Source organism: Lissotriton helveticus, chromosome 5_1 (genome assembly GCF_964261635.1).
Source record: "Lissotriton helveticus chromosome 5_1, aLisHel1.1, whole genome shotgun sequence".
NCBI lineage: Eukaryota > Metazoa > Chordata > Amphibia > Caudata > Salamandridae > Lissotriton > Lissotriton helveticus.
In genome coordinates, this window is record NC_136065.1 from 244,037,103 (window position 1) to 244,058,441 (window position 21,339).

Consider the following 21,339-nt stretch of genomic DNA (forward strand, 5'->3'; position numbering starts at 1 on the left):
GTGGGTTGTCCTTGTCCTACCACTATTACGTGGGCAAGCTTCTTATTACTGCCTAGGTTGATACCTTCACTGTCTTCGAACAGTAGCCGCTCCCCCCCCCCCGCGCCTTGAGACCCTCCCGGGTATGTAGTGCGCTTTACAAATTAATCTTTGGTCCATCATCGCTTTATCTGTCTATAGTTAAGGAATGTGACTCACACTGAACTAACATCTATCCTTTCTTCGTGGGTCATATGGGGATTATCTTGCACTTTTCCTAACTACAATAAAAATATAGCACTAACCTAGACAGATTATGTGATCTTGACACTATTTCCTGTTGGGGCTGGCTCTGGTTTCCCTTTTCTTGGAGATACGAGAGTGGAAGATGCATGTGCACCTGCTTCAAGTCTGCATATTGGGGAATGCATTAGTTCCACACTGCAGCAAGCACATGCTTCTCAACTAAATCCAGTTATCCATCCTGGTACTGTGATCATCATCATCATCATCCTTGCAGCCGTTATGTTGTCTGCTCTGCAGTGATTAAATGTTCTCTTCTCTGAAATGGATGGAACATTCCAGCTCAGCACAGGTGGTTCTGCAGCTGAGTTTTTGCTTTGCGCTTGGAGGCAGAACAGTATTATCTCAAGACCCAACTGGGGTACACATGAGTCCACTTACGAACAAGTCTCCTGGGGGGTTCGCTGCTTTGACTCCATGATCTGCATATGCAGGCTAGTGGAGCCTGGAACTATGACTCTTAAAATACATGACTTTTCCACTGCTCGATGGCTCTGCCCATAGAAAGTTTATGTACAAAAGTAAAATGTCATGAATTAATTTGATATCATTATACTAAAAAAATATTGGTTAGATATTAAAGGAAAAGGGTGGTCTTCAAATTATATAATATGCATTATTTGTCTGACTGGTAAAATTGCCTGAAGAACATCAATTTTGTTGAATAGATAAGTGATAATAAGCCAATAAAAATGTCAACAGTACGCAATGTCTCTGTGATAAAAAAAATCTTCTCAGACATTTTAATGGTTCCAGAAATATAGCTTAGCTGCACAAGTCTACTTACCTTTTCTTTCCACCCTCTTTATTGATCTTCTAGTTTCATTGCTTTCAAGTGCTATTGCTTGCTTTGTCTAATTTGGAATCTTTTACAGAGTGTGGGATCGAGTACTGCCCTCCCTCGCAGTATCTGCTGTCCGTCCTGGAAAGCGATGTGGTAGATTCTGCTTCTGACTGTGTTGACGGGACTTTGTCCAGGTGCATGAGAGAGGAGTCCGAGTGGCAGGTCAGACACAATAACTGTCATATTCACTCACGTGACTAAATTGAATTCACTCATGTGACTAAACCTTTTTCTGGAAAACGCCTTGACCATTTATGTGACACACTGATAACTTGAGGGTGCTTCAACAGTGGTGACAAAATCCTAACAAGGCTGTCTGAAAATGAAATATAAAGAAATAGGAAACACACAAGTTATCATTTTAAAAATCACACGTTTTTTGCATTTAATGATATTTTATATGGATGCTTATTTAGATGGTAGTTGTTAAAGTATGTACCTCCCTCCTGCTTGCATTTTGCCATCTGACTGCATGTGTTTTATTGTTCATTACTTATTCAACGTTTAATGTGTAGTTGATGATTATGCTACGTTTCAAACAAGTACTAACATATTGTCGAGTTTATCCATTACCATGCACCAGTGAGCCTTAATGAAGAGTCCAGGGTGTTATACTTTCCATAGCTTACTGCAGCATCCATTTTTTTGAGTCGTGGTGCTAATGTAAATTACTTGGATGTTCCTGATGATGCTCAGTCAGAATGGTGTGGGTAAAACAAAATGTAACAACTAAAACGCAAGTCTCGGTGAATCCTCTAGAGTAGGCAACATAGCATGATGTAGTTCCCTTTTCATCAAGTAAACAAAAAAGTGATTGATAGAATGCTTGAATTAATCTCATTCACTAGTAGGTACTTGGGGCTACAAACAGTCCATCGTTTGTTTGCTCACCATGCCACCTCAGATTAGACCCAGTCATATGCAACCCAGCCTTGCTCCTGCTCCAGTTGGAACAGTACTGCCTTAACTGCCAAGCCAATTCCTCTCTGAACCAGAAAACAACAACCCAAGACCGGTTTCGCCTTATTCGGGGCTCTTAACTTGGGTGCAACTTCAAGTTCCAGTGGCACAGTGAGCACCGGACCTATGTCATTTTTTAAAAATGAATGTCACAATAAACATAATAAAAATAATTCAAAGCAGAGACCACTTTAAGGGTACCCTTTGTGATTTGCTATTAACTTTCTTAATTTGCATCAAACTCCCAACAATTCTGTGCCAAAGCCTGATGTTTACATCAACTGGAGCCTCAGTCAAAAAAGCCCAGCAGGTGAATGGACCTGCATAAGGATGACTTCTGAAGGACAAGCGTGCCCTTAAGCGGTCTTTCCACCAAGAGACTGGCTACATTGAGACTTTTTAACTGGTGGCTGATTTCACTCCTTTATCCCACAGAGAATGCTTCTCAACTTGTAAATGCTTTGGAAGCAGATGTTTGTGGCATGTGTAGCTGTAAATACACATACTCCGCGTATTTCTGACATCTAGTGTTGGGCTTTGACGTGTACAACTTCTTTTCTTCTAAGAAGTCTTCGAAGTCACAAGGTATAGTGACTCCTCCAATGACTGGTAATGCGCATGGGCATCGACCCCATCGAAAGATTGTTTTCTTCTGCCATCGGTTTTGGATGTGTGTCGTAAAAGCTTCAAGTTGACTCCACATGCTGCATTTTCACAGAACCATTGTGTTCGCAACAGTTTTTTCAACTCTGTCCCGGTTCCGTTTCTCTGTCTGAGATCTCTTCAATGCTACGTTCCGGGCCTTGGTCCACCTCGGACCCTTCCCTTGGTTAGCTCTACCTGAATTTACAGTTCATAATGGTAAGGACCCACTTTCAGTACTGTCTATAGTGCCTCTCAAAATACTCGTCGGGTTTGTAACCTCTGCTTGTCGCTGGAGCATGACCTAGCCTCCTGTCACGCATTCCAGTCCAAGAAGACCCTCGGGTACCGAGGCCTTGCTCAATGCAAGATGGCGCAGTGGCAAGATGAGGACACCCCTGACATCTTTAGTACGATGTCGAAGGGGAAACAGGTGCTTCAATCTGCGCTAGTCAACCATAGACCATCAGCCCAGAATAAAATTCTCCATCGAACTCTGATGCCAAAGATCAACTGCCCCTCTCATCCAACACCCGAAAACGTCAACCGTGAGCCCTATGTCCCACAACCCAAAACAACCGGTCGACCACCACCCCTCATGGGGTTGGGCGTTGAGCCCGCTACCTGCCCCCCAGCATTTGAGGCGTCACTGCATCCCTGCCATGGCCGGCACCGACACAAGGCTTCAGAGTTGACACAAATTCCAGTCATTCCCAATAAAAGAATAATATGTCTTCAGTCATTAGAGACACAACAACAATAATTGACCTAGGCAAGGAAGAAAAAGGCAGATAACCAATACTGTCATATGTAGTAATTTCTTAGGTCAGTGCATACTTGTATCATTATTATCCATTTTTTGTTTAAGAAAGATCCAACAATTCCAGGTTCTGCCCTTCGGGGTACCTACGGCTCCCAAAGTCTTTACCAAATGCCTTGCAGTGGTAGCCTCTCATCTCAGGAGGAGCTGAAGCCACGTTTTCCTGTTTCTCGACGACTGGCTGATCAAGAATGCAAGCAGACAACAGTGCTTGATCCTCACCCAGATCACCCTTGATCTACCCCACGATCTTGGATTCCCCATCAATGTAGGCAAGCCCTTCATAGTGGCAATTCGAAATTCGGTCACCCTGAAAGGCTTATCCCAGCCCCGCCTGGGTCCAAGCTTTCCAGGGTCTGCTGCCTCTTTTCCAGCTAGGATACAGCTAACTGTCAGGACTGTAATGCACCTCCTTGGCGTGATCGCCATTGTTCCCTAAGCATGGTTACACATGCGTTTTCTTCAGCAGTGCCTGGAGAGACAATGATCTCTGGGAAGATCTAATGATAATTTGGGCCAGCACCCATCACTCTCTGCATTGGTGGAACAGCAACAACCTAATGCAGGGCAGGCCCTTTCTAGACCGGCTTCCCCAAGTGACCATCACCATGGATGCCTCTCTCACTGAGTGGGTGGTGCATTTCAAGGGTATGACCATTCAAAGCATGCGAGCACTCATTCAACAGACCTTCCACATCAATTATCTGGAACCACTGGCAGTCCAATTTTGGCTCTCAAAGCCGCCTTCTGCTACGTCCATCACAAAACAGTCCTAGTCAAAACAGGCAACATGACTGATGTGTACTATATTTGGAAACAAGGGAGCATGCATTTTCCCAGCTCTGCAGTAGCGCAGAACATTTGGCATTGCTCAATCCATTAGAAGGTACATCTGCTAGCAGAGTACCTGCCAGTGGCATACAATGACTTTGCAGACCTGCTTAGCAGGATGCAGCATCAAGTGCAAGAGTGAGAAATCCACTCGTACTGCTCCCGTACCTCAAGCGTTGGGATGTTCCCCAATGAAGATCTGTTTGCTACCTCTGAAAACTCCAAATGCCCAAGCTTTGCCTCCAGATTTTCGCACCCACAGTTCAGAGGCACTGCACTAAGGATCAACTTGTCTGGGGTATTTGTTTATGCTTTTCTGCGTCACCCACTTCTTACATCTGTGGTTCAGAGGCTTTTTTTAAGGTCCACGCTAACAGAGAAGTGTTTAGAACTAACCCCAAGTTTCTGCCCAAGATGGTATCCCCTTTCCACCTCAGCCGGTCAATTTAGCACCCTGACTCAGTAGTAGAGAGAGCCCTTCACACAATAGTAAGTAAACTCTTGCAAAGGTTTACAAAACATTCAATTTAAAAGATACATTTTCAAATAGCAGATTAGGTATGTGAAAAGTAGGCACCCCAGATGGTGGAAAAAAAAATTCTTTAAAGTGGTGCTTGCTCCCGGCATGGGCAAAAGTATGCAAGCTTTGTAGAGCTTGCTTGTGAGTTCACCTAGGAGCCAAGATAGCACAAGGACATGATGTGAGTGTCCTCTCTTCAGCTTGCAGCCTGACCCTTGGATAAAGTACACTGTTTTTATTCTCTGGTTATCACGGACCTCACTCTGCGCTTTTTCCAGCTTGCTTAGTTTAAAAAAAATCATATCTGTTTAAATATTTTGTAAAGCAGCAGTTCAATATGGGGGGTCCATCCAGTTTTAGGCAGGCTATAACAGATTCTCTACATTTACAAATCACTTTTGGTTTAAATGCATGTTTACGGAGACGACGCCTGTTGATGGTTATTTCACGGCAGAAACATATGAGATAGAGAAGATCTTCCGAGATGGAACCACACAAGCAGCAACCTCTGTTACCAATTTGCTGCCATGCTGGTTTTTGCACCTGGGTTGGAGGACAACCCAGGCGGCACCTTAACCGCTTTAATTTTAGATGTAACGGAATGTGCAGTCCAAGTATTTTGCCAGCTTCAGCTAGGCGTAACTGTTCACTATCCAGGTGTGAGATGTTTTCACAAGCTCGTCTTTGTCCTTTGTTATGGAAAACATGGCCGTTACAATGTTAGCTGTTATTTCAAGACGTTATATTTGACCGGTAATGCCTATAAGTTACAAAGAGGGGTCACAAGTGAAACTAGTGCGGCGGTACGTGCTGAGTGGAGAAATACTTCCCTCACACTCAATATTGTGACATGCTTCATCATGGGGCTTGCTTTAACACACCCCCGTGCGGACCAATGCCTGGGGTGGATCAAAAGGGAGGGGGAAGACAATGCAGACATGAAAAGAATAATATACAGATATACTTCTAGGATCACTGAAAGAAAAAGTGCAGTAAAGGTTAAAACTAGTACGCTGGTGTTTCCGCTAAACAATTTATTCCTGGACCCACCGGCTAGACTTAAAAACGTGAAGGATGGTGGTGAAAGGAAATAATTAGGAGTTCCTTCACCCCTCCTTACTGCCAAAGTGTCGACATGTTTCTGCCATTTCTCAGGTGCCCATATTGTTGGGTCACATCGGCATTCCTCAGGACCTTTCTGATCCCAGTGACTTGTGTGTCCTCTGTATTAGTTTTTCCACTTTTATCGTTTCGTTTTCTTAGATTAAAAACTTTAGGCTGTATGTCCTAATGGATATTCTGTCCTTTAGGAAAATCATCCTAGTCTGTATAAATAAGATGTCTATTGAAATCACTTGGGATGATACATTTTTGTTCTAGAGATCGATTCATAAGGTTCAGAGTAGTTCTTGGTGACTTCGTTTTAGTAAGTGGGTTTTCAAAGTGCTACCCACAGGCTTTTGCTGGCCTCAAGCGTGCGGTTACGCACGCGTGAACTTTCACAGCTGTCATCTGGCTTTCTGTATTGGCTCATTAACCCTTACAGCATGTGAATCACGCTCTTCTGCTCACACTACCCCCTCACTTCGCCCTCCTCGTCAGCTTCATTTGTCTCTTCTATCGCTGTGAATCATGCTCCTCTGCTCACACTTCCCCCTCCCCTCCCTCTTCGTCAGTTTCATTTGCCTTGATGCATGCGATATTACTTTCACTTTCATGACTGCGCGGCCGCGTCAGTTTCACGGCTGCATGGCCAATGCTTGTTGATTCCCAAAACCTGCATGTATTGAATCGTATAATTGCTCACTATGTTGTTTAACATAGTGTACTTATTTGGAAAATTGAAATATCTAGTATTTATAACCTTAGTACTGACACGTTTGTAAACGTGGTGACGGAGCCACACTTCAAGGGTAGGCATCGTGTCAACGTAAGAAGCCGTGGTCAGAAACTTAACACACTGTTTTCTCTGACTTGTTCCACGTTCACCAGGCTGCATCTTTTTGTTTCATGTTCCTCAGCTTGTTTTCTGGCAGTTGAGTCATAAACATTTATGATCACAATTCCATATCATGAGTTCTGGCCTCCGGCATGCATTTGTGTATCGTAACACAGAAATTGCCTATAAGGACCTCTCCCCTAGCGCTTGCGTTATGCTAACTCCTTGGATGGAGTGGCGACCAAGGTCAGAAGTGCACAGAGCACACACATTCTATTCTACTCGTTTGTTGTACCTTGTTCATGTGGTAAATAAATAAATAATACCTCTATTTTTGAATGGATAAATGAATAACAGATAGCTCAATAAATAAGAGTCAAGATTCGAGGTAGTAGGAGTTTGCAGGTTTAATACAGCATAAAGGACAGGAACAGGACAACCTGCACGGGAACAGGATGGCAGCGCTGCCGGGGGCAGGATCAGAATCGGCACGCTCTGGGGAAAGGACTGGCGTAACATTTAATAACAATACACAAGCATATATAGTAAAACAGTTGCATTACAGTACATATGATAGGCGGAGCAGTGGGTGTGGTCAATAGCAGTCGCGAAAGATAAGGGTGAAAATGGGTGTAACAGGGGCGTATACATAGACATGTGATGTAAACGTAACAGAATATGTCACAAATGGGGCGGAAACATGGAGGGGGCTACCTAAGGAGCCGGGACCTCTAACCTAATGGTGCGCGCAAACTGACAATGACGTGTTACTAGGAGAAGCTGGGGGCTATGAACTCTGTGCTAGGAGCAGAGACTGAAGTCTGGAGAGTCAGGGCGACATGTACCTAAACAGTATCTAGTATCTGATGTTTAGAGAACATGTTGATATAAACTAAGAGTCAGGAGGGGAGAGGCTAACGGACTCTAAGACTGGAGCATGCATTATTCTACATGTAGTGCGTGATGAAGAATATTAAATGACCATTAAATGCAGTATTTCTCTTACATGGAGACGTAAAGGCTAGACAATGACGGAAACTATTGATGCGATTCAGTAGCTTAGGAATGCAGAGAAGGGGGGCTGGACTGATAACTAGAATCATAACATACTCTTGGCAGACTCGTAGGCAGAGCCAGGCTGAGCCGGGCACTGTGAGGCAGGACGTAAGTGAAGGGTCGAGGATACAGGTGGGGGCTGTATCGCTCCTCAGCGAGGCTCAGGAGACAGGAGCTGAATCTGGTGTCCGGGCCCTTTTGAGGCCTAGAAACGGGGACTTTACAATGAAATAACGTGCACACTGAGAAACGTGGCAACGTAACTTTACATAGGCCTGATACTCGTAGCTTTCACGAGAACTGGAAACTGGCATACTAATGATGGACACAACTGTAATTGCGTCTTTAATCAAACATGGGGGATACATATGCATATTTAATCATGCACACATAACATAAGATGGAGGACTCGTAGGGACACAGAACATGGCAAAATTTACTTTTCCACATTCCCTCCTTGTCACTACGTTTCCATCAGGAAACATCAATATTCATGATACCATCTATCATTTCATACAGTATCATTTGCTCGTCTCGAATTTTCTTGGAACGGGATTTAGGACGGGACTAGGAATACAAGATGTAGCACAAATGCCGCAAATCGCAGGGCCACATTGTAAACAGAGGCAGCAACTGAATATGATCGCTACTGCAATACCCAGAAATGACAATACTTTCCATCCCCAAGCGGAAATTATATTCCAGAACCAACCGGACCATGTCCAGGTGCCTGGATCTTGGTGTAACATATGGGCAATTTTATGGAGTCTGGTAATAGCTGAATAAACAGACGGTGCGTTATTAGGAATGAAAATGCAGCAACTAGATCCGATGACTCTACAGGCCCCGCCCCTATCGGCCAGTATGACGTCAAGGACGAGACGATTCTGGAGCACGACAATTCTCATAAAGGATTGTTCTTCGGTTAAGTTACCTAGAGCAGAAGTAGTCTCAATCACTACTGCTTCAAGTGTTCTGGTTAATCTACGTATCAGTTTACTATTTACAACAGTACCTAAGTAGGGGAAGACACCTTTATTGATATCTATGTATTGTTCTAGAGCAGTTTCAGTATAATCGACAATCGGGAAATTTCTCTTATGTCTAGTATGTACTAGGTGGGAATTCCTATGATAGTCAGGTGGGGCTAGGAAAACTGGTGGCAGTAGGAAGGCAATGTAACATGTACCCTCCCAATCGAGGGGCAGACGAACATATGCGGTCTGACCACAAACAAAATAAGAATGACGTGAAGCTTTGAAAATAGATTTCCTACTGTCACTATACTTGACAATAGTAGTACAATCACTATGGCCTACATGTACGGAACCATTATTTCGGACACATAATTCACCTTTGACTGGTAGTACTGAAATAGCAGGTAAGTCTGGAGCAGAATCAGACTGAACATTCAGGACCATGAAATTCGAAGAATAATTACCTAGATTATAAACTTCATTCTCTAGATCTAACCCTGTTCTGTGGGGAAGACCTTGCTTGTCTGGGAAACATGTACTGTTCAGAAAAGACATATCTGTTGAAGATGACGTTAACGTGGACCATGCTCCACACGAACCATTATGTGAAAATGGATAAGGAAAGAGTGGCAGAACTCCCTTCGGTGTCTGGAAAGGGGGGAGTCGACCACACACCCAACAATTTGTGGCATTGTTGGTCTGGTGTGAATAATGTAACATGCGGATAAAAGAGTTATTACGCATAGCAAGACGATAAGAAAGTTCATGAGGAGGCAGATCACTAAACGTGTGCTCTACTGTAACATTAGCAGACTTATTTACATGAGAAACTGAAAAATACAAATAAAATGCATAACTGGTGCAGGAAATTATAATGCTGAAATATAGCAGAAAACATAAAATAATAGTGCAACTTCTAGAGTTCTCACTAACTCTCTCTCTGTGGGGGTCTATTATATACATGTCAGAAACCGGTCTAACCGTTTCACCTAGGGGAGGACTTAGACAATCAAACTGGCTGACTTATTTTACTAGACCTTAATTTAAGCTTATACTCCTGTTGAGGAGTTTTCTCTAACAGGGAAGGGTTCGTAGCAATGTCTTTTGCGGGACAGTCCTTAAGAATAGTACTTTGGCAGTCTTTAAGATCCTCGGAAATGTTCTTTGAAACAGGTTTCAATCCAAAAAATCTTTTCACATGTGACAAATGGACCCAGCCCTTCCTGCCTTCCAGCTTGACGGCAGTACGGGTGGCCAGGAGGACCTGTCGGGGTTCCTTCCAGCGGGGCTCCAGCGGACTTGAACGATCAAAGTTCCTGACCAAAACCATGCATCCGGGAACGATTTCATGCGGTGCCACCTCGGTATTGTCTGGAAATGCGGCAGCAACCTGTGAACGACAAGAGTTGAGGGCAGACATCAAGGAAGCTAGGTAATCTGTCAGCATATTACTTGAAACATCGGTAATACTTCGAGGTCTAGGTGTACCCCACATGTTAGGGGGGCGGCCGAATACGACCTCATAAGGGGACAGGCCTGATCTGGAATGTGCGACCATGCGCATATAAAACAAAGCAACTGGCAGAGCTACTAGCCAGTCCACACCTTTCTCTTGGAACTTCCACTGGTACCCTAACAAAAGGGAAACATGTTTCATCAACTCGGATGAGAATGGCTGGCCGTTATCAGAATATACGACTCTAGGGAGTCCGTAGCGGGGGAAGAATTCACGAACCAACTGCTTGGCAGTGGTCGCGGCTGTGTAATCTGGTACTGGATATGCCTCTGTCCACCTGGACAAAGCGCATACCACTACAAGGACATACTTGAAACCTCGACATCGCTCCATCTGAATATAATCCATCTGGAGGACTTCAAAAGGGTGGTCAGGGGGCTGGAATCCACCTTGTTCCACCGGGACACTTTTACCTGGATTAAACTGACAACATATCATACAGGTACGGACTTTCTGCTTGGCTGCAGCTCGTAAATGCTTGTTGAACCAAATGTTCTGGATACTGTCTAACATAGCTTTTTCTCCTAAATGTGCTGGACTATGTGCGGTATTGATAATGACTTGAACCATGGAGTCGGGGAGAAACCATGTGGCTTTACCCTTCGTTACCCATCCCTGATCTGTCTGGACCCCTCCTTGTTCGGACCATTTCTTGATTTCATCGGGAGTAGCATGTAACTGGATATCTATGACATCTTGAGTGGGGTCCTTAACTGTCATACAGGTAGTCAGATCTGGAGTGTATGTCGGTGTCTTATTAACTGGAATGTCTGGTGTTTGTGCTGTAAGCTTGGCTGTGCGATCTGCTAGATCATTACCTTGAGAAATAGTGTCAGTAACTTTCGTATGTGCTTTGCATTTCATGATAGCAATGGATGTCGGTAAGTGTATGGCATCTAACAGAGCTTGAATAAGGAGACCATGCTGAATCTTGGTTCCATGAGAAGTCATGAAACCTCTCTCCTGCCAGAGCACTCCGAAGTCGTGTACGACTCCAAATGCGTAACGTGAATCTGTGTAAACATTAACTTTCAGGTTCTTGGCGTGTATGCAGGCTTGTGTCAGAGCAACTAGCTCTGCTGCTTGAGCAGACAGGGTGTCAATACGGTGTGTTTCTATAACTTCAGTGTCAGTAGTCACTGCATACGCGGCTACTAGTTCTCCTGTACTTGTTCTCATACATGAACCATCCACATAAAGTGTCAGGTCTGGATCTGGTAATGGAATATCTGTCAGATCTTGTCTTGGCTTAGTCATAATATTAACTACTTCCACACAGTCGTGTGTGGCAGGATTTGAATTTACTGACGGTAGCAGTGTGGCAGGATTTAGAACGTTGCAGCGTCTGATTTCTATGTGTGGCTGGAACAGTGTCAATTCATAACCTGTTAAACGTGCAATTGTCAAGTGCTGAGTCTGTGTTCGGTTTAAAAGAACTTCCACGGAGTGTGGAACTTGTACTGTCAAGGAATGTCCTAATACTATGGAATCACTTTGTCTGATAGCTAGTGCTGTGGCTGCAACTGACTTGAGGCACGCAGGCAGAGCCTGGGCTACAGGATCTAATGTGCTCGAAAAATAAGCACAGGGCTTGTATTGTCCTGCTTGATCTTGTGTGAGAACAGATAATGCTGTACCTTCACGTTCAGTGACAAAAAGTGTAAAAGGCTTACTGTAGTTCGGTGTTGCTAGAACTGGAGCTTGGCATAGAGCCTTCTTTAACTCATTAAAACTAAATGTATGTTCAGATGTCCAAGGGAGGACAGTCGATACGGCTGCCTCCTGTGTCGTTAACTGTATCAGTGGTTTAGCTAGAAATGCATACTGAGGAATCCATTGTCTGCAGTAAGAAGTGAGGCCAATAAAAGCACGTACCTCCTTCTGGGTCTTGGGCTGAGGAAGACTCGCTATTAACTGGATACGGTCGGGTGTCAACTGCCTACCCCTCTTGGACAGTAAGTGGCCTAAATAGATCACTTGCTGGACACAGAATTGAAGCTTAGAAGGGGACACCTTGTGCCCCATCTCGGCAAGGAAGTACAAGACTGTAAGGGATGCTCGCTCGCAAGCACGTTCAGAACGGGCTGTGATCAGTAGATCATCGACATACTGGAGCAGGGCAGTGTCAGTTGGCATGTGAATATTGTCTAGTTGTCTCTTGAGTGCTTGACTGTAAATACTAGGACTTTCTGTGAAACCTTGAGGAGCGCGTGTGAACATATAGCTCCTTCCATTTAAACAAAATCCGAAAAGGAACTGGCTGTCTGGATGAATGGGGACACTGAAGAATGCGTTCTTGAGGTCTATGACTGTAAAAAATGAGGCTTCAGAATCAATGGCTGTCAATAGGGAAGAGATATCTGGGACAACTGGGTACTGGGGAATAATACATTTATTAAGCTCTCGGAGATCAATCACTAATCGATATACTGGGGGTGCATTTGGATCAGTACGTTTCATGACTGGAATGATCGGAGAATTACATACATTGGAGTCAGTTTCTACAACTACTCCTTGAGCGATGAGCTCGTCAGTAATTTTGGATAAGGCTGCTACAGCCTCAGGTGGCAATCTGTACTGTCTGATTCGTGGTAACACTACACCTGGCTTGAGAGTCACACGATGGGGTGTGATTTGCATATAACCAACATCAGTTGGACCTTGTGCCCATAGATGCTGCGGAACATTAGACAATCTCGGATCAAAATCTCGTAATACATACTGACCCTTGAAGTCACGTAGGAACAATCGTATTCCCTCGGGGGAGCAGCATATGACTGCACCTAATTCTTTCAGTGTCTTAATGCCTAACAGATTTTCTGGACATGACTTCGTAAGTAACAGATCAGTAGTGCGGGACAATGGACCTACTTCTAGAGTAACTGGCTGAGATATCTCATTTACAATAGGCTTTCCTGAAAATCCAAGGGAAACATTTCTAGAGCCTGAGAGCGGAGCCCCTGGAACTTCGGCGTGACTAATGGTGGTCCTACTTGCCCCTGTATCAATCAGAAACTTTCTGTCTTTCCCTAATACTTGACTATGAACATAGGGACCCTCTTGATCTACAGGTATCTCGATGAGAGGCAAGCCTACCTCCCTCTCTAGGCTGTTTCATGAATATGGCTGATACTCTGGATACTCGGACTGTGCATACTGGTACATCTGCTGTGTAACATGCTGTGTTGCAGCAATAGGCTGCGGTACTGGAACTGTCTGTTGTGCATTCTGTGGCTGAGAAGTCTGTGAAACTTGTTCTTGTGTAGGCGGACGTGGTCTTTCTTTAGTTTTACCGGTAGCTATATTGTGTTTCAGAACTGCACACTCGTTTATAAAATGACCTGGCTGTTTACAATAATTGCATGTCCCTTTAACGGGAACTGCAGGATGACTGGCTTGATTCGGACCCCTCTTCTGACTGTCTTGTGGAATAGATTGTGCAACCAGCACTTTCATTTTCGTGTCTTTCATACGTTTCCTTTCATGATCTTGTTCTTCTCTGATTCTATTCTGGTGGTATTGAAGCATCTGTAACATCTGGGACGGGGTATTAGCTTGCCAGGTACTTTCGACTTTCAAAACTCGATTCTTAACTTGTGGACTTGAATTCTCGACTAATTTAGTAACAAAAAGATGAGGGTATGACTCGCTACTTGTCTTGAGGCCACTGTTTATACTAAAACATTTCTCGAATCTAGAATAAAAATCACTAGTGTCTTCGTCTTGTTTCTGTTTACAGGCTGAGATTGCATCCCAGTCTTCCTTTTTAGTGGCTAATAATCTTGGCAAAACTTGTATTAACAGTTCTGGTAATTCTTTACATTTCTCTCCTAGACCGGTACCTGGTACTCGTGCCTTATCTTCAGCTTCGAGAACTGCCCAATCGATCTTTTTCTCTCCCACCTCCCAATCTTTTTCCTTGAGTTTTTCATATACCCCTGCGGGCAACAGGACTTTTAACATTTTAATTATATCTGGATACGTGTATTCTCCCATACGGAGCATGTCCTTTAATTCTCGGTGGAACCCTGCTGGATCTTTATCATGACAGGGAATTAACTTTTTCATCTCTAAGAGTTCCATCTTTGTAATCGGAGTGTAAACAAACACTCGTTGCATTTCACCATCTGTTGTCCTAACTGGGTGTACTTCTCGTAACGGATTCTGTCTGTCTATGTAAAAGGGTTTACTTTCTGGAGGTGAGACATGAACAAAATGCGGGTTCAAAAACATACTATATTTGTGGCGCTGTTCTAGAATGACACTAATTAAATCGGTACCTAAACCTTTCCATCTATACTGGAGTAACTCGTTCAGGACATCGTGTAACGGACCTGGATCAGAATGTTGACCCTCATACAATGTAATGAGGTGCTGGATCATATACATACCCACCAGTCGCTGCTCGGCTGGGGGCAATTTCAGAAACATTTGTGCCACTATTTCGTCTGGAAAAGTGGTAGAATCAGTAATCCATCGGACTGCTGATCGGGCTAGTTCTTGTTCATGCATAGTACTTAATTCACTGTAACCGATTCGTGATTTCAGAATGTGATCGGTAGCTTGAAATACTTGTTCCAGAGAACCTTGTTCTGGTGCTGGATGATGTAAAACTGACTTGTGTTCTAGGCGCAAATGGCGATCTGGAAATCTAGATTTTCCTACATACGCTATTCTAGTGGGATTCTCGTCCTCTACCTCTTCAGTAGAGTCATTTTCTTTCTCGCTTACTTGTGCTGCTTTACGTTGTTCGTGTAACTTTAGTATTTCCTTACGAATTTTCTTGTACATACTCTCTATACTACTGATAGTCTTGTGTTTACCCTCGGCTATATTATCACTCCACCTTGTCAGGATTTTCATTTCGGCCGGATCTTTAGTCGGGGAATCTTGTTCTCTTATTAGACAATTAATCAGAAACTTTAATATCATGAGCTGGATCTCAGCTTTCCTTTGAGACATGGCTTCGCCAATACTTTCTGGATCATCCCCTGTACGGATGAAACGATATATTCTGTCTAGATCTCCTTTCATATCTGGTAGGGTGTCTAAATACCCGGTCACCCGTCTTACACGGATGGAATATATTACTGTACTATCATCACCTGCAACTGGATCATAGCGGCATTCAGTGAGAGCTCGTCGGATTTCTGCAACGGACTTAAATTTGGGCGTACGCTGTAACGCACATTCATGTAACTCGGCCAACGTTCTATGTTGGTGCGGTGGCGGGGTACCAGGAGGACCTCCTCCTGCGGCCCCTAAACTGGAATCGTCGACTGATACTCTTCGTACCAGCGCGGCGGGAAATTGTAATGTAGGCTGGACCGGGGGTACCGTAGCAGGTACTGCAAGAGGTGCCCCGGTGTCTGGGGGAGCAGGAATTGCCTGATTTACAGGGACTGGCGGAACAGGATTTGCATATTCTGGGACTGTGTCGTCCAAATAGGACGAGATGAAAATATCAGCTGCGGTCGGTTTGTGACGTAGCTTGGTCGGAACTAGTGGTGGCGGAAAATTACTGGATGCCTCCGGGGTCGCTTTTGGCAAGCCCTCGGCAAGAAGAGGATACATACCCTTGATGAGGGCATGCCTCTGTCTGTCTGACTGTTCTGTTTTAACTCGTTCACCTATCTCGATTAGTTCCCTTTCCTGGGCTCGTTCCAAGGATTCTCTACTTAGTTCTGACTTTCTGATTTCTTTTTCGGTTCTTTTATGAGATTCTTTGCGCCATAACTCGATGGCATCTTTCTGTGACTGTCTGGCTTTCTTTTTCCATAATGCTTCTTCTACTCTCATGATGCACTCGGCATCCCACGTACCTGATACGGGCCATCTATACTTTTCCTCTAACTCTTTGGTATACTCTACCCATAAATCTAGATATAATATGGCACTTATGCCATGCTTCTGATACATAAAATGACCTGGACTGTCCCTAGGCGGGACAGGAACTGCTGCTTCTAGCAGACCTTTTCTAGTTTTTAACTGACGTAATTTCGAGAATAAGGGCATGACTGAACTGTAATCTAGACACAATACAATACACAATGAACACGATAATTACTTCACATTCATACCACGACATTAAAATACATGAAGAATATTTAAAATAACAGTTCGAACAGAATACTACCTGGAATACTGAAAACAGAATACATGAGTTTTCTCGAGAACAGAACTGACTAGAACAGAAACTAGATGCACTGCTGAAACAGTACGAAACTTACCGGTCTCATAAAGAGACACGTCAGGACCCGCATCCACCGAAGTGGACACTTCGTTTTGGGTCTGTGTACCACCAACCCACGGACCAGAGTCAATTAGATTGACCCTGTCTAGATACTACCCCAGCAATGGTACTCACCGGGCAGCAAGAACGGAAGGCCTCGGACTGGACTGGACTGCTTCGACGCCGGACGGACGAACTTCGAACTTCTGTTACGGGTGGGCCTCCGGATACCTCGGACCTTGGACTCTCGGCTTGGGCTCTGGTCGGGACTCGCCGCGTTCCTCCACCGCCTCGTCTGGATGCTGGACCGCCACCTCCGTCTCCTCCGTGGGCCTGAGGGATACTTGAAGCAGAAATATCTGCACGTGCACGGTATGGTTCCGTCACGGCTGCAGAGGGTCAGGGGGCCGGCGTGGCTTCACCGGCGCGTGGGGAAAGGGCAAGTCCTTGTTCGGGCGCCATTATGTGGTAAATAAATAAATAATACCTCTATTTTTGAATGGATAAATGAATAACAGATAGCTCAATAAATAAGAGTCAAGATTCGAGGTAGTAGGAGTTTGCAGGTTTAATACAGCATAAAGGACAGGAACAGGACAACCTGCACGGGAACAGGATGGCAGCGCTGCCGGGGGCAGGATCAGAATCGGCACGCTCTGGGGAAAGGACTGGCGTAACATTTAATAACAATACACAAGCATATATAGTAAAACAGTTGCATTACAGTACATATGATAGGCGGAGCAGTGGGTGTGGTCAATAGCAGTCGCGAAAGATAAGGGTGAAAATGGGTGTAACAGGGGCGTATACATAGACATGTGATGTAAACGTAACAGAATATGTCACAAATGGGGCGGAAACATGGAGGGGGCTACCTAAGGAGCCGGGACCTCTAACCTAATGGTGCGCGCAAACTGACAATGACGTATTACTAGGAGAAGCTGGGGGCTATGAACTCTGTGCTAGGAGCAGAGACTGAAGTCTGGAGAGTCAGGGCGACATGTACCTAAACAGTATCTAGTATCTGATGTTTAGAGAACATGTTGATATAAACTAAGAGTCAGGAGGGGAGAGGCTAACGGACTCTAAGACTGGAGCATGCATTATTCTACATGTAGTGCGTGATGAAGAATATTAAATGACCATTAAATGCAGTATTTCTCTTACATGGAGACGTAAAGGCTAGACAATGACGGAAACTATTGATGCGATTCAGTAGCTTAGGAATGCCGAGAAGGGGGGCTGGACTGATAACTAGAATCATAACATACTCTTGGCAGACTCGTAGGCAGAGCCAGGCTGAGCCGGGCACTGTGAGGCAGGAAGTAAGTGAAGGGTCGAGGATACAGGTGGGGGCTGTATCGCTCCTCAGCGAGGCTCAGGAGACAGGAGCTGAATCTGGTGTCCGGGCCCTTTTGAGGCCTAGAAACGGGGACTTTACAATGAAATAACGTGCACACTGAGAAACGTGGCAACGTAACTTTACATAGGCCTGATACTCGTAGCTTTCACGAGAACTGGAAACTGGCATACTAATGATGGACACAACTGTAATTGCGTCTTTAATCAAACATGGGGGATACATATGCATATTTAATCATGCACACATAACATAAGATGGAGGACTCGTAGGGACACAGAACATGGCAAAATTTACTTTTCCACATTCAGGATCTATTACTTGAGGTGCGGATATCTCCTCTCAGAAGTCCCCCGCTGTAGTCGTTTCTAGTAAGCCTCCCACTCATTTGTCTTGCTTTGAAAGGCTGCTTCACTTCGGGGAAAGTGACACATTTTCTGGGTATAGCAGCATCATCACACATTTAAGTTCAACAAAGTTCTCGATGTATTTCAGCAAGCAATTTTTATTTTTGTCCTCGAATCACTAATTTATATGGGCATGGCAATAGTAGTTTATTTTATTAGTTTGGTTAGTAGCAGCTCCCAAAGTCAGTTTTTTGTTGAATATATGGCACAGTACAGGGATTACATTTTAAAGAAAGTTGCATTAGGCACTGCAATTGATTCTCCAACATGTTATAATTTCCACTGTAGCAAGAATTATGCTTAGATTTACGCGTGATCTGCTGCCACAAAAAAGTTGATTGAGTCCCAGCAAGGGCTTGGGGTGTAATCTGTGAAAACTGTGAAAAAATTATACTTGGCGATTTAGCATATCCATTCTAACATAGAGCAAGTGTGTGTTGGTTATGCCATGTTTTTACCTGTTCTCTCTGATTGGATGGTTTAGTTTGAACCTTATACGCAGCCGAAACACAATCTTATCACATGATTACACACCCTAAAACCACGAAAGGGACAGCCAGTTTCATATAGTGTTTTAAACAATGGAATAGTACAGCCACAGTGTTGCAGACGTATAGGCCCTCTGATTGAATGTTTTTTTTCTTCTAACATTTACAGTAAAACCGCCATTACACTAAAGGCGGAATGCTAATGGACTACGTCTCCTCTGTTTCAAGACTGATCTTTGTAGGCTAGAGAGGTGCTTCGCGTGCTAGGGATAACAGCTTTTCATATTGCCCACATAAGCGATAGTGTGCTGCATGGCTAATCACTTATAAGGTCCCAAAGGCAAGACCTATCGGCTATGCCAATGCTTGTTAAACCAGGAGCTGGTTGGATGTGGACGATGATTATAATGAAGGACCAATTATGAATGGGATAAGGTTCTGGTAGCACCTGGATCTGTCCTGCTAAAGATAGGGCAGTGTAAATAGCCTCCCCCCTATCGTATAGTTTCTACTGATTCAGTAAGACCATGCGTTTGGACAACATACGTTTCAAAACTATGGGGACTGAATCCACTCATATGTTTGCCTATTTGCTGGCAAGCTCACAGTGTGCCATCTGGACCCCTAAAACTCACAAGGTACTGGGTGCTGCCCGCAAACTCGGATCATGACAGCCCTAATTCCCCCAAGGAATTCATGGATAAAATCTACCCATGCGTTGTTATCTCAGGCATGCTCAGAGGGAGACACAAGAAATACAGCTTGGTATTTCCAACAATTATTGAAGCAATTGCATTTTTGTGCTGCAATGATTAGTAGAAGGAAACAAATCATCGTAACCAGCATTACGAGAATGGTGAAAGAGGGGAATAATTCAACCATTGTGATTATTATATTGATTATATGAATGCATATAATTGTACTCCTACCTAGCACTACCTATCCTAGAAAGCATAGGGTGAATTCAGTTCAGCCAGATACATTGGAGTGGTCCAACTCCCCATTTACCTGTGTGCATGTGGCATCTGGAAGCCAGTCTGGTGTAGAACAGGCTGCTGTCCCTCTCTGGATAGTGATGAGATTCAGTTGTGCCAGAATTCAGACATGAGTGAACAGGACAATCCATAGAAATGCTCCTCTGCCGAACAAAGGATTGGGGCAGTTTATATAGTGAAAACTGGACCCATTCGCACTGTGTCTGAGTTCAGATCCTGCTGTCATTTTTGATTCTATCAATTCAGAGCTGTTTACGAACCGACTACAACATGCAAGGGAAGTTTGTGCTATGTACTTGGTCCTTGGACAAAATGTATGATGGTATGCTAATGTGCCTACAAAGAAATGTATCTGTAACAAAACACTTTCTGAGTACCCTATTGCACACAAACACACAAAACGCAAGCAACTTTAAATGTGAACATGTAAACATGGGAGCGTTTATGCCCTATTAACCTCATGACACCCTCAGCAGGACGGGCATTTTGTTTTTGTGCTTTTTCTGCAGGCTTATGATGGTATGAAGAGCCTGAGATTGAGGGCGGGGTGACTGCCCATGTCTCCTGGAAGGCGACTATGTCAGATTGTTTCCAAAACAGTAGAATTTCGTTGCTCTCCATTTTGCTTTCCAAGCCGGCAATATTTCAAGAGCAGAGTTTTAGGCTTATCACATGTCCCCTTCCTGCGACTTGCAAGTTTATTGTCTTCTCTCCGCATTTAGGGTTCCAGAGTCATTCCGTGAAAGGGCTTTTTTTTTCTTCTTTTTAGCGCTAGTTGGTTTACTGGGGAGCTGTTGCTTGCTGTCGATTTGCCACTTTCACCCCTTAGCACTGAGACAATTGATGGTCTGTCGGTTTTCTTAGGCGGTGATGATCGCGCCAATAAGGCAGGATATCGAGGTGGTGTGTAGGAAGCTGGGTCTGTATATACTATACCAAAATTAGATATAGTGTGCGCAGTGAGTCCAGTGGTACCCCAAAGGTAGGCAGCGGTTACTCTTTATTTGTGGTAGAGTGGGCGAGCAGTAAGGCTTTATCAGAGGGTAGTGTTAAACATTTGTTGTACAGACTCAATCAGCAAATGATGTCACACCCTCAAAGACTGAACTCAGACCAATTTTGTTTCCATAAAAATATTAAGTTATTTTATTTCTAGAACCAAGCCACGCCTGGCACAGGTATGTGAAATAAATGATTTGCAAAATATTATACAGTGTTTACAAGTGAATGCAAGTTCAAATGCAGTTGTTTTTAAATACTGGTAAGTCAAGGTATTAAAATTAGTGTACAGATTACTTTTTAGTTACGTTTTAGATAACTTTTTAAGTTACTTTTTCTACTCAGTGTGATATGCCTAGATGTCACGCTGGGACTTTCCAAGAGAAAAGAAAAGTAAAATCAGTTTTGCACAATTGTAATTTTTCAGGTTTCCATACAAATCAACTCCACACTTTTTCCAGAGAAAAACAG

The 21,339-nt window shown here is 43.9% G+C and overlaps 1 protein-coding gene across 3 annotated transcripts in view; it reads left to right on the forward strand.

Annotated features, from left to right (window-relative positions):
* The window catches only part of LRSAM1 (leucine rich repeat and sterile alpha motif containing 1), a 362,528-nt gene that overhangs the window by 188,053 nt on the left and 153,136 nt on the right, over positions 1-21,339 (forward strand). For 2 of the 3 annotated variants that reach the window (XM_078642118.1, XM_078642119.1), the window contains one exon: positions 1,158-1,288. In XM_078642118.1, the coding sequence (XP_078498244.1) occupies positions 1,158-1,288 (131 nt within the window). Of the gene's footprint in view, positions 1-1,157; positions 1,289-21,339 lie in introns of those variants that run through there. The other variant, XM_078642120.1, reaches the window with a different exon arrangement.